This window comes from Salmo trutta, chromosome 35 (genome assembly GCF_901001165.1).
Source record: "Salmo trutta chromosome 35, fSalTru1.1, whole genome shotgun sequence".
Taxonomy (NCBI): domain Eukaryota; kingdom Metazoa; phylum Chordata; class Actinopteri; order Salmoniformes; family Salmonidae; genus Salmo; species Salmo trutta.
In genome coordinates this window covers 11,992,733-12,007,591 of record NC_042991.1, presented here as the reverse complement: position 1 = coordinate 12,007,591, position 14,859 = coordinate 11,992,733, and the positions used below count along the sequence as shown (strand labels likewise).

Genomic DNA, 14,859 nt, shown 5'->3' with positions numbered 1-14,859 from the left:
TTTACCCAGGCTACGCTACTCCTCAGCCAGGGACTAGAGGCTGTTTACCCAGGCTACACTACTCCTCAGCCAGGGACTAGAGGCTGTTTACCCAGGCTACACTACTCCTCAGCCAGGGACTAGAGGCTGTTTACCCAGGCTACACTCCTCCTCAGACAAGGGACTAGAGGCTGTTTACCCAGGCTACGCTACTCCTCAGACAAGGGACTAGAGACTGTTTACCCAGGCTACGCTACTCCTCAGCCAGGGACTAGAGGCTGTTTACCCAGGCTACACTACTCCTCAGCCAGGGACTAGAGGCTGTTTACCCAGGCTACGCTACTCCTCAGACAAGGGACTAGAGGCTGTTTACCCAGGCTACACTACTCCTCAGCCAGGGACTAGAGGCTGTTTACCCAGGCTACACTACTCCTCAGACAAGGGACTAGAGGCTGTTTACCCAGGCTACGCTACTCCTCAGCCAGGGACTAGAGGCTGTTTACCCAGGCTACACTACTCCTCAGCCAGGGACTAGAGGCTGTTTACCCAGGCTACGCTACTCCTCAGCCAGAGACTAGAGGCTGTTTACCCAGGTTACACTACTCCTCAGCCAGGGGACTAGGACCAGGCTTTACCCAGGCTACACAATAGCTCCATGTCTCCCCACCCTGTGTTAATTCCTCCTCAGCGATAGATAGCCTAAAGCCAGTAGAGAGAAGGAGGAAGGGAGAGTGAAAGAGTAAGATAAACAAGGAAGGGATGGAGGGAGAAGGAGGAGAGATGATAGAGGTTGGGTTGATCTCAGACATCTCTTGTTAGGTTCTACATAAAGAGGAAAAACTCACGGGCGATCAGTGAAGCTCAAAGCAAGTTTATTCTCCCACTGGGTCACTTGGTCACACAGACCAAGACATGTTCACACAACTACTGGTATTTAAACCTTCCTCCTATGCTGAGTCTCCTCCTTACACATCTGGACAGCCAGTCCGCCTCTGTTGCTAGGCAGAACTTTAGGGACGTCTGTTCTTCCTCACTTCATCTGAGCTGACCTCAGCCCAAATCCCTCACTCCTCCCCTACTCATGGCTGTCTTGTTGACTTGTACCAGACTGTAGCTCTTCTCCATTCCATGGGATACCTGATGTCTAACAATAACATGTTCTGACAGAATGTAAACGTTCACCGTTTTCCTCTCTCCCCCAGTGACATGAATAAGGATATTTCATATTTTCAAGTTTAGAAGTCAGAACCCATCATTCTTATGACTCTAAGTAAAGCCATGGAGCTCCCAGTCTAGTAGAGGTAGTGTCCTTGCCTTGCTGGTATTATGAGTAAACTCTGCAGCCCTGTGGGGCACTTAGTGTTGTCACACCAGTCATGACCGTCTAACTACTGTGACGGACGGCTCAGTGTGGGTGTGTGTGCATGTGTGGCGCCGTGCCGTGCGTGCATGTGTGTGTCAGATCAAAAAGGGCAGATGTGTTGAACATGTCTGGAGAGGTCGTGTCAGCCTAGACAGGCTCAGGAATATGCATTGTGTTATTTCATTGCCGTTTGTCCATACAGGAGATTAGGGTCTTCTGTTAACACAGTACCCACACACTGTGCAGCACAAACACGGCAATACAGCTCATTATGTCATACTGTTCCATAATTACAGTTTGTATACCAGGTATTACAGAACCAAATCCCAGTACGGCTGCTCTATCTCTGGGCGGGTTATCACTGAGTTGCAGACGTTCCTTCCTTGAAAGCGGTTCAGGGGAGAGAAGAAACATCCAGGTGAATGAGTCTAGGAGAGCCCTTTGCCTCGTGACTTTGTGGTAAATGAAGCAGAACTGGTGGTGGTGTCGAAGCTGTAGAAAGCTGTGCTAGCGACATCAACCGCGAGACGCTCCTCTCGCTCACGAGACGCTGCATCTGGCTCGGGACTGATTTGGCTCATTACAGAGAAAGAGGAGAGAATTAATGTATGTCATTAAATGAAGTGTGCTGCTCTTTGCCTTCTCTTTACTTCGGCTGGGTAGAGAAGTTGGGAAGAGAGGGAAATACAGAGGGTGGTGGGGGAGAAGAAGGGTGGGGGTGGGAGAGAGAGGGGGAGGGAGGGAGAGAGAAAGAGAGAGGGGATAAAGAGAGGAAAAGAAATGTACGTGGGAGGAGAGAAGGGGAAGGGAACAGGAAGAAAGAGGTGTTCGTGGGAGGAAAGGAGGGGAAGGGAACAGGAAGAAAGAGGTGTTCGTGGGAGGAAAGGAGGGGAAGGGAACAGGAAGAAAGAGGTGTTCGTGGGAGGAGAGAAGGGGAAGGGAACAGGAAGAAAGAGGTGTTCGTGGGAGGAAAGGAGGGGAAGGGAACAGGAAGAAAGAGGTGTTCGTGTGAGGAAAGGAGGGGAAAGGAACAGGAAGAAAGAGGTGTTCGTGGGAGGAAAGGAGGGGAAAGAAAGACAAAAAGGAAGTGAGGGAAGGGTAGAGGGGGATGCAGGATGATGGTGTTGGTTCTTGGTGGGACTAAATGATGATTACATACTGAAGCTTATTGCTTACCTCAACCATGGGAAAAACCATATCCAGGTCAGAGAGGGGGACAGAGGAGGGAGGGGGCAGAGAGAGAATGAGGGAATGAGGGAGCGATATTTTATCATGCCAATAAAGCATTTTGAATTTTTATTTGAGAGAAGAGAGAGAGACACAAAGAGAGAGACACAGAGAGACACAGAGAGAGAGAGACACAGAAAGAGAGAGAGAGAGAATGCAGTTACATTGAGAAGTCATGCAGAAGAACAGCTCCTGACTTGTTATAACTTTTTGGTTGTTAAGAGCGAGATTGACACGACTAAATTAGCAAAAAATGTATAGGTAATCTAATTGTACAACTGAAGATCAAAACAGGAGGAAAAGATTGACAGAGAGTGAGTAAAAAGACCAATCTTCATCGTGGTAGCTAGCCAAATTCAAATCTGTCAGCTAGCTCACCGTCTAGCTCTAACCGTTTACTGGTGGTAACCATAGCAACATGGCCACTGAGGCAGCGCTAGCAGCGCTAGCAGCGACAGCAACGGCAGAGACTGAAAGACTTTCTCCGCTGTTTTTTGAATACCCAGCAGAAATCAAATCAGAGAAGGGAAGAATCAACTTTAAACACCGAATTCTGAGGGAGAACCCAGAAACTTTGTTTGCCGACTGCTCACAAAACGGGACTGTTACAAACCTGCTATTTTACACAGACCACACTACTGCCTGGCATACAGCCGTAACTAGCCATTTCAGCTATACCACGAAGAAAGGCATCTGTAAGGGAAGACAAATCCACATTTTTGAGGACAGCGATAAGGACCAGGAAAACAGGTTTCTGACGGTAAACATGTATCAGAACGGCACTAGCATGGTCCAGGGCAGTGAGGCTGCACTCAGCTCTGTTGTGCAGGACTTCCCCACCCTAATGAAGATAGCAGAAAGTAAAAAAGACAAGGACAGCACCCTGACCTCTCCCCTCACCCCAGGCACCCCAACAACAGGACTATCCTCCCCCCTGCCTGCCTACAACCACCAGAGCCAAGACCACACTACCATCAGCCTGTTGAGAGACAGGCTGGCTCTGTTAGAGGTATGGGTTACTGAGCTGAAGGAGCAGCCCCCCAGCTACACCACCCCCAGCCCAGACACAGAGCTTCTACAGGACCAGATAAACCAGTGCAGGACCCAGCTGAAGAACTCTGTCCAGGAGCTGAGAGAGAGCCTTACCACAGCGCTTGAGGAGGTAAAGGCCACCATGAGGAGAGAGCTAGTGCAGGTAAAGGAGGAGATGGCAAAGGAGTTGTCTGTCATCAAGAGGGTGCTACAGCACAGAGAACAGACTGTAGAGACTCCCAGAGAGAAGCTGCAGCCCCTCACCACCCCTAACAACCCCACTGACCCACCTTTACCCACAATCCCCCCCCATACCGACAACACTTTACCCACACCCCCAGTCAACAAAGAGGCCCACATAGAGACACCTACTACAGAGAGAAGCTCTCTGGCCCCCCCTGACACACCCCCACACACCCCTCCATGTACACAGGCCCTGTTTACTCCAGCCCCAGACCGAAAACGCACTAATCTGGTAAAACCCACTGAGGTGGCCATCCTCATTGACTCAAATGGGAAATTCATTCAAGAAGATAAACTCTTCCCCCAACACAAGGTGTGCAAAATATGGTGCCCAAAAACACAAGATGCACTCCACATCCTGTCCCAGCCTGACTTTGGCACACCAGGCCACATTATTATTCACACCGGCACCAACAACCTGCGAGAAGAGCAGGAGAGAGTATGCAGCCTGGTCAACAGAGTAGCAGAGAGGGCCTCTGAGTGGTTCCCCAACTCCCACATCACCATCTCCACTCTGCTGCCCCGCAAAGACTTTCATCCCCGTACCATCCAGAAAGTCAACGCTGACATCACCAGAGGGTGTGGCCTACTCCCGAACATACACATTGCTCACCACCCAACAATCACCCCAGAGCATCTACACGACCACTCCCACCTGAGGAAGCAGACAGTAGGGATGTTTGCCAAGTCCCTAAAGGACGTAGCACTTGGTAGACAAACACCCCATGCTGTACTGGACAGAGGAGCACCCAGAGACCCCTACCAGACCACTGCACCACCAAGGAGCCCCAGGCCCCTTCAACGCCACACCAGACCCAGTGCACCCCACAGGCCCCACCCACCCCCAGAGCATCACCACTTCCATCGGCTTAGCCAGACCAGACCGGGCCCAGCCTATTATCCCGCACCAGACCACCACCCCTACCAGACCAGAGAGGAAGTCACACGGCCCAGACCTGGCCCCCCTCCACCTCACAGGGCCCAACAGCAGGACCAGCGCAGCTACGCGGAGGTCGTCAGAGGACAGGAGAACCCTGTAGGATTAAGTGAGATTAAACAGCTCCTCCAATACATCTGCACTAAACTGCACTAAACACACACGGGCGCATACACACACACACCACACACACACACACACACACACACCTATTGTACTAGAATTTACTTGTTCAATGAATAGGAATATTTAACAGAATAACAGAATAAATGTTAGCTGATATCCTGTTTATCGCACTCTTAACAACTTATTAGTTAATCGTTACTGTATTTCTGACTGCTACTCTTTCTTTTTGCAACATGAAATCACTATCAGTTAGCATGTGGAACATTCAGGGTCTAAACTCATCAACCTTTGGTCTGAAGAGTTTAGCACTGGAGTTCAACAAAAATCTGAAAGATGTTGACGTCATCATTCTGCAGGAGACATGGTGTAAGGCTGACGTTGTCACTCACTGTCCCACAGGCTACAGAGAGGTCATTGTGCCATCACAGAAACACAGCTCTGTCAATAGAGGCAGAGACTCTGGAGGATTGATCATTTGGTACAAATCCGAACTACAAAATCTAATTGATCCCCTCAAAATTGGCAAATACCACATTTGGTTAAAACTAAAAAAAGAACTTGTACTGTCAGAAAAAGATGTGTTCCTTTGCGCAATATATATCCCCCCCTCAGAATCCCCATATTACTCAGAGGAGATCTTCCCCACCCTCGAGGAAGAGACGTGCCATTTCCAGGCCCAGGGAAATGTGCTCATCTGTGGGGACACAAATGCGCGCACAGGAACACTACCTGATCTAACGAGCACACGAGGGGACAGCTTTATTACAGGCCATACTGTTTCTAACTATCTTAATCTCCCCCATAGAAACAACAGTGACAGCACCGTCAACAAAAACGGAAGGGATCTTTTGCAGCTCTGTAGAAGCCTGGGTCTGTACTTTGTCAATGGTAGGTTACGGGGGGACTCTTTGGGGAGATTCACCTATTGCTCACCTCTTGGCCACAGTACAGTAGACTATATGATCACAGACATGGACCCTTTCTCTCTCAGCTCATTCACTGTCAAGCCACTAACACCTCTGTCTGATCACAGCCAAATTACGTTGTTCCTCAAAAGAACAGACCTGGAAACAACCACACATTCACAGCCCAGTAAGCTGTACAACATCAGAAATTCATACAGATGGGCCCAAAACAGCACAGAAGAATACCAGAAAGCAACCTGGAACCAAAATATCCAAACACTCTTAGACAACTTTCTGGATACCACATTCACTCACAGTAAAGAAGGCATCAATCTAGCAGTACGAAACATCAACTATATATTCAGGCAAACGGCAAAAGAAGCACAATTGAAATTGATAAAAAACAAAACTAAAAAAATCACAGATGACAACTGGTTTGATGCAGATTGTAAAATTATAAGGAAAAAACTTAGAACACTATCCAACCAAAAGCACAGAGACCCAAATAATGGTGAATTACGCCTTCATTACTGTGAGACTTTAAAACTCTATAAACACTCAGAACCAAAAAAGCACAGTACAACAGCAAGCAGCTGACACTAATTGAGGAGTCCATAAACACAAACAACTTTTGGCAAAATTGGAAAAAACTAAAAAAATCTAAACAAGAGGAATTAGCAATACAAAATGGTGACATATGGACAACCCATTTCAAAACACTCTACAACACCGTTCAAATTGACACAAACGCAGAACAACGCCAAATCCATGAGAAGTTGAATGGATTAGAAAAAGCTATAAAGGACAATCAAAACCCATTGGACTCCCCAATTACTGACCAGGAGCTCTATAAGAAACTTCAGGCTCTCAAATTTAAAAAAGCCTGCGGACCTGATGGCATCCTAAATGAGATGCTCAAACTCACTAGTGCAAAATTTCAATTGGCTATATTAAAACTGTTTAATTTGATCCTGAGTGTAGGTTATTTCCCTGACATCTGGAATCAAGGACTCATAACCCCAATCTTTAAGAATGGAGACAAATTTGACCCAACAATTACAGAGGCATTTGTGTGAACAGTAACCTGGGGAAGGTTTTCTGTAGTATCATCAATGTAAGAGTTCTAAACTTCCTTAATAAGCACAATGTCTTGAGTAAAAGCCAAATTGGATTTATACCAAAACATCGCACAACTGATCATATTTACACCTTACACACCCTGATAGATAAACATGTCCACCAAAATAATACCAAAATATACACTTGCTTTATCGACTTCCAAAAAGCATTTGATTCTATTTGGCATACAGGACTGTTCTACAAAGTTATTGAAAGTGGTGTAGGGGGTAAAACATATGACATAATTAAATCAATGTATACTAGCAATACGTGCAGCATTAAAATTGGCAAGAAAAGAACAGAATTCTTTAACCAGGGGCGGGGCCTTCGTCAGGGTTGCAATCTGAGCCCTGCACTCTTCAATATTTACATTAACGAATTGGCCACTATTCTAGAAAAATCCTCAGCCCCTGGTGTTAGTCTCCACAATTCAGAAGTTAAATGCCTACTCTTCGGAGATGACCTATGCCTGCTGTCACCCACAGCACCTGGCCTACAGCAGAGCCTGGACCTGCTAGAGCAGTACTGCCAGACCTGGGCCCTGGCAGTAAACCCCAAAAAGACTAAAATAATGATTTTCCAGAGAAGATCCAGATCTCAGGGAATTAGACCAAAGTTCTCAATTGGTACAAAATATATAGAGTACTGTACACACTACAATTACTTAGGTTTAAAAATAAGCTCAACTGGACACCTTAATGAGGCAGTGAATGAACTGAGAGAGAAAGCACGCAGGGCATTCTACGCCATTAAAAAGCAAATTCAAATTGAAATACCTATTAAAATTTGGCTAAAACTAATTGAATATGTCATTGAACCAATTGCACTTTATGGCAGCGAGGTGTGGGGTCCACTTGCAAAACAAGATTTCATCAAATGGGACAAACACCCCATTGAAACCCTACATGCAGAGTTCTGTAAGATTCTCCTACGTGTCCAGAGGAAAACTACAAACAATGCATGCAGGGCAGAATTAGGCCAATATCCACTAATAATAAAAACTCAAAAAAGAGCAATTAAGTTTTGGAAACATCTAAAATACAGTGACCCCCTCTCATATCATTACCAAGCCCTGCAATGCCAAGAGCTGAGCAAAGAAAAGAGTCCCCTCATCCAGCTGGTCCTGGGGCTGAGTTCACAAACCTGTTCTACTAACACACTGAAGCCTCAGGACCAGAACATCCAATCAATCAGAATAAACCAAATTACAACACAGTCAAAACAAAACTACATTGCTTATTGGGAAACACAAGCACAAACACAAAGCAAAATGCAGTGCTATCTGGCCCTAAATCGACAGTACACTATGGCTAAATATTTGACCATGGTTACTGATCAAAACCTTAGAAAAACCTTGACAAAGTACAGGCTCAGTGAGCACAGCCTTGCCATTGAGAAGGGTAGACACAGGAAAACCTGGCTCCCTGTAGAGGAAAGGCTGTGCAACCACTGCACAACAGCAGAACCTGAGACGGAGCTGCATTTCCTGACAAAATGTCAAAAATATAAAACAATTAGAGAGTGTCATCTCCCCAAATTTGAAACCCTTATTCAAGGTTTCAAAGACCTCTCTGATGAAAGTAGGCTACCCGTCCTGTTGGGGGAGGACGCAGAGAGCGGGGGGTTGGCAGTGCACTACATTGCTGCCTGCCATAAGATGAGGGACAGTGTCTGACAGACCAATCAACCTGCACATGTCCTCTACTGTATGCTTATTGTCATTGTTCAATGTATGGTTATTTTGACCCTTGGATATTGTTGTTACTGTTGTCCCGTTGACAATTTTGATTCTTATTATTTTCATATTGTAAATATCTAAAGTAAGCTTTGGCAATATGTACATTGTTACGTCATGCCAATAAAGCAAATTGAATTGAATTGAATTGAGAAAGTGGGAGAGACCAGCTTTATAATAGCTAGTGCTCACAAGTTAGCATGTCAGGAGCATAATAACATGTGAATATATAGTGTGTCTGCCGGTCTTTCATTTCCCACATCACCATTAATGCATTATTTTCCCTGCATAGAGATGAACATCCTTACAAAAGCACTATGTGGTGGCATGCGTTGCCTGACCTCGCCATCAGTTTCTGTGGGTAGCATGTGTGTGTGTGTTGGTGTTGCATGTGGCTGTGCGATCGCGTGCACATGAGTGTGTGTGTATGTGTGTGTGTGTGTGCTTGCACCCTTGTGTGTGTGTGTGTGTGTGTGTGTGTGTGTTTAGAGCTAATATTATTGACTGTGAGAGAGAGAGCAAGAGAGAAAGAGAGAGAGAGAGAAAGAGAGAAAGAGAGAGAGAGAGAGAGAGAGAGAGAGAGAGAGAGAGAGAGAGAGAGAGAGAGCCTGTCTGCCTGCACTGTGCTGAGCCTGAGGGCAAAGCCACTCAAGAACATCCCCTGCAACTCAAGTGACCTGCTTTCCGAATGGCCCTTTTTCCCATTACACAGAGTGGCATTTCATTTAGGGCCCGTCATTCATCTTTACTTTTCCGGCCTGGATCCGCTCTCTCTTGGTGCCCCCCCCCCCACTCTCTCTCTCTTCCATCTCTCAGCTTCTCTCTCTCTCTCCCCCTTTTAATTTCTTTCTTTCTCTTTCCCTATATCGTCCTTTCCCCCTCTCCCTTTATTTCCCTCTCTCCATCTATCCTTCTCTCCCTCCTTCTTTCCATCTCCTCTCTTTGAAGCTTTCTCTTCCTCTTGCCCTCTCTCTCTCTATTTCTCTACCGCTCTCTCTCTCTCTCTCTCTCTCAATGTGTGTTGACTTATCTTGTCAATCTTAAGCTGTTTCCCTGTCTGACAGAATATTCATCACCAATTGCTTTTGGTGGAATTGTATTTTAAAGATACATTAGTATAGTGAATGTTGAGGCTGAGAGTAAATATGATTACGTCGGAGCCGAATGCCGTTTTTTCTCTCTGAAAACCAGAACACATAAAACCAGCCTTGTTGTAACCTGGTAGTGAATTTAGAACTGAGGTCCATTGCCAAAGTTTTCCTCAGAACACCAGTTCAGGCACAAATGTACATTTTAAACAATAAAAAAACAGTATACAGTACATCAGAAAGATGAGAGAAATCTAAAAACGTATGCATTTCTTGTTTTTGGTTTATTGATCACAACCCTTGCTCTAAAATATATATTCAACAGATATTTACTTTCATACAAATATAACTTCACCAGGAGGCAAAATTAAATTCTAATGATTTAAAATATTCATGTTTACACAGACTTTCAAGTACAAAAACAAGCAAGTTGTGTATCTTCAGGGTTCTCTCCTTCCCTCCCCCTCTCCCTCTCATTTCTTACTCCCTCTGCCTCTCCCTTGCTTTCTCTCTGTCTCTCTCTTTCTCTCTCTGTCTCTCTCTCTCTCTACCCTTGCTCTTTCTTTCTCTCTTTCTCTCTCTATACATGTCTCTTTCTCCCCTCGCTCTCTCTCTTTCTCTCTCCCACTCTTTTCTTACTCTATATTCCTCTCTCTCTACTTCTCCCTCTTTCTTATTGCTGAGTCTCTGTGAGGTTCAGCGCTCTAAGCATTTGTACAGGTTGTCCTTGAAGGAACACCTGTGAGAGGGAGGGGAAGGGAGGATGAGAATAAAAGGAGTGGAGGTTGAGAGAGCGAGTGATGATGAGATGGAGACAGAGCCTGTGTGATTCTCTCATAGTCTTTGTTGTGCAGAGGGCATAGAGAAAAACAGAGAGAGAGAGATTGAGAGAATTGCGAGCAGTGCTTTCGCACAAGGAGCGCTCAAAGACATGATAATGGCTAGAAGGTAGAACGTTAGAACCCTCAGGGTGGAACAGAGATAGAACAAACACTCTTAGGTTCATTCATCCTCTGGAAACTGGTTGGACTGATTCAGGATATCTGAAATCTGAATGACCTACCTGTATACGCTTTATAGGCAGGCCTATCCTCTCCTGCTCCTCTCCTCTATCCTCTTCGCCAGCTCACCTCCTCTCCTCTTCCTCCTCCTCCTCCTCTCTTCCTCCTCCTCCTCCTATCCTCTCCTCCTGTCCTCTAGCCTCTCCTTTCCTCTCCTCCTCTCTTCTACCTCTCCTCCTCCTCTCCTCTATCCTCTTCGCCAGCTCACCTCCTCTCTTCTCCTCCTCCAGCTCTCCTCTGATCTGATCTGCATGCAGAGTGTATCGTCCAATCCCAGCCCATACATTTAGATAGAGACGGTGGCCTAGCTAATCTGACAGGGCTTTATGGATACACTCATTCATGTCACATCGGCCCTGCTGATTTTCCAGGGTTGCGCCCTAAATGGCGACCTATTCTCTATATAGTGCACTATTTCTGATCAGAGCCCATAGGAGCCTGGTGAAAAGTAGTGCACTATATAGGAAATAGGATACCATTTGGGACAGAGTCCTATTCTCCATCTCTAACACTGCCACACGGTTAAAGACCGGGAAATGAACAAACGGACGTATCGCCATCAGAAAGCCATTAATGTTTTTGAAGACCATTATTTTCCCCCTGTGATGGCCTATCCATCACCTTTGATATTTATAGATCCCGTTTAACTGGATGGCGACGGTTGTGATGATGGTGGATTGGAAGGTGCGTGTGTTTGTGTGTGTGTGCTTGTGACCGTGTGTGCAGGTGTTTGTGAAATGAGGGTGTATGGTGTGTCTGTGTGTGTGTGTGTGTGTGTGTGTCTGTGTGTGTTAAAAACAGGCTGTGCTCGGTCTAGTTGGGTAATGAATGAGATGGAAATCACTAATGAGAAAATGCATCAGTGGATTGTTTGACCCTAGAGGTGAAGTTATTATGCTCACCTAGTATAATAACCCAGTCAAATGATCACAATTTCCCCATCAGTTACCGCATAATGATGACCAAGGTGAAATTACATCACATTACCCTATATTCATATACTATACTCAGCCATTTTACTATCCAGCTTTCTCAACAAGATAATACTAATAAATATAGAGATAGTAGATCAAATTTATATGGCACTTTCTATTACAGAGATGATCTCAAAGACGCTAGGAAACTCAATAGGGTTCATATCTTTTCATAGCATCAATGTTGTATTCATTCAAATCAAATCAAACTTTATTTGTCACATGCGCCGAATACAACAAGGGCAGACCTTACCGTGAAATGCTTACTTACAAGCCCTTAACCAACAGGGCAGTTCAAGAAAGAGTTCAGAAAGTAAAGAATAATAAAAATGAACAAAATAACAATAACAATAACAAGGCTATATACAGGGGGTATCGGTATGCAGGGATACAGTCAATATGCAGGGATACAGGTTAGTCGAGGTAATTTGTACATGTAGGTAGGGGTGAAGTGACTATGCATAGATAATAAACAGAGAGTAGCAGCAATGTACAAAACAAATGGGGGGGAGGGGGTCTTATGACTTGGGGGTAGAAGCTGATAAGGAGCCTTTTGGTCCTAGACTTGGCGCTGTGGTAGCAGAGAAAACACTCTATGACTTGGGTGACTGGAGTCTCTGACAATTTTTGGGGCTTTCCTCTGACACTGCCTAGTATATAGGTCCTGGATGGCAGGGCGCTTGACCCCAGTGATGTACTGGGCCATACGCACTACCCTCTGTAGCGCCGAGCAGTTGCCATACCAGGCGGTGATACAACCTGTCAGGATGCTCTCTATGGTGCAGGATCTGGGGACCCAAGTCAAATCTTTTCAGTCTCCTGAGGGGGAAAAGGTGCTGTCATACCCTCTTCATGACTGTCTTGGTGTGTTTGGGCCATGATTGTTTGTTGGTGATGTGGACACCAACAAACTTGAAACTCTCGACCCGCTCCACTACAGCCCCGTCAATGTTAATGGGGTCTTTTCAGCCCTCCTTTTCCTATTGTCCACGATCAGCTCCTTTGTCTTGCTCACATTGAGGGAGAGGTTGTTGTCCTGGCACCACACTGCAAGTTCTCTGACCTCCTCCCTATAGGCAGTCTCATCGTTGTCGGTGATCAGGCCTACCACAGTTGTGTTGTCAGCAAACTTAATGATGGTGTTGGAGTCATGTTTGGCCACGCAGTCCTGGGGAACAGGGAGTACATGAGGGGACTAAGTACACACCCCTGAGGGGCCCCAGTGATGAGGATCAGCATGGCAGACGTGTTGTTGCCTACCTTCACCACCTGCGGGCGGCCCGTCAGGAAGTTCAGGATCCAGTTGCAGAGGGAGGTGTTTAGTCCCAGGGTCCTTAGCTTAGTGATGAGCTTCGTGAGCGCTATGGTGTTGAATGCTGAGCTGTAGTCAATGAACAGTATTCTCACATAGGTGTTCCTTTTGTCCAGGTGAGGAAGGGCAGTGTGGAGTGCGAATGAGATTGCGTCATCTGTGAATCTGTTGGGGCGGTATGCAAATTGGAGTGGGTCTAGGGTTTCTGGGATAATGGTGTTGATGTGAGCCATGACCAGCATTTCAAAGCACTTCATGGCTACCGATGTGAGTGCTACGGGGCGGTAATCGTTTAGGCAGGTTACCTTCGCTTTCTTGGGCACAGGGACTATGGTGGTTTGTTTAAAACATGTAGGTATTACAGACTCGGTCAAGGAGAGGTTGAAAAGGTCAGTGAAGACACTTGCCAGTTGGTCCGTGCATGCTTTGAGTACACGTCCTGGTAATCCGTCTGGACCCGTAGCTTTGTGAATGTTGACCTGTTTCAAGGTCTTACAATGATGCATACAATGATATTCAATAGATCACCTGGTCTCTATAATTAATGAACAGTTAGTGAATGAGAGTGAATGTACATTGTGTTGTGTTCAGGTACCGTAGTGTGTGATATTGTCATGCAGAAGCTTTGTTTACCATTGTGTATTGTTGTGTTAGTATTTTGATCATGTTCAGATCTCTAGCTGAGACACACACTGGGATGTGAATAATCTTTCCTCTGTAGTGAGCTCGAGTAACCTTCAGATAGAGAGAGAGAGAGGAATAGAGATACATGGAGAGATAGAGAGGGGAGAGATAGAGAGAGAGAGAGGATGGATAGAGAAAGAGAGAGAAAGCGGAGGGAGAGAGAGGGTTAGAGAGGGAGAGACGGGGGTGGAGAAGGAAAGAGCAAGAGATAGAGCGAGCCCAGTGCAGCGTGGGTACTTACCATATCTAGCCCGTTCAGCTGAGGACCAATCACCAACACAGGCTGGCCGCTGGGCATCTGTGCAATGCCTCCTGGGAAATAAATGAACAGATTAGAAGTGCGTGTGTGTATTTTTGTTTGTGTGTTAGTGTGTGTTTGCGTGAGTGTGTGCATAACCGCTGTGGACAAAAGATCTTGCCGTCCTGTTTGAGCAGTTCAGAGCTGTTTGTACATCCAGGAAACCCTCTGCACTCACCAAATATACTTTCAGACTAGATTGCTTTGACCTGAGGGATGAGCTGCTGCTTTTCTACACTGGCCTATGTGGCCCAAGTCATCTCGGACAGCCTTAGGTCTAAGCTCCAGTTCCCGGTCCCTCCACGACAGCCCAGCTGCTCATGGAGGTTCACCCAGATGCTATGGGAACACCCGGCATCCCAGTGCCCCAGATCTCTCTCTGCTTCTTCAGCCATTGTCCTCCCCGTTCACCCCCTCTCCGAGCTGGAGCTGGGCCCCATTCCCCCTCAGCCTCCTCAGCCTCGGTCTTCCTTGTTCTCCCCCTCCCTGTTCCAGGCCGGATAACGTTGTCATCCTGATTATGAATGGCTTCTATGATCTCTACCTTTGCTTCAGCCAACACAACAGTGGTTTATTTTGAACACATGAATGCAGGGGCGGGAGAGGTATAATTAAGGACACTCTATATTAAAACCTCTTGAGTCCCACGGTAATGCTGGCGTGTTTTGGAGGACTTCAAACCACGTGTGTGAGATACAGCCTGCTGGGTTGTTGCATTAGTCTGTGTGATTTACGACGGCTGAGCTAAAGCGTTTTTTTGTTGTTGTTGTGTGAGA

At 46.2% G+C, this 14,859-nt stretch overlaps 1 protein-coding gene across 1 annotated transcript in view; it reads left to right on the top strand.

The window, feature by feature from the left end:
• Positions 1–14,587, top strand: part of LOC115174392 (neurexin-3b-like) — a 57,522-nt gene extending 42,935 nt beyond the window's left edge. Inside the window, exon 3 of the mRNA XM_029732908.1 lies at positions 14,475–14,587. Coding sequence (XP_029588768.1) covers positions 14,475–14,587 — 113 coding nt within the window. The remainder of the gene's footprint in view (positions 1–14,474) is intronic.
• The last annotated feature ends 272 nt before the right edge of the window (positions 14,588–14,859 follow it).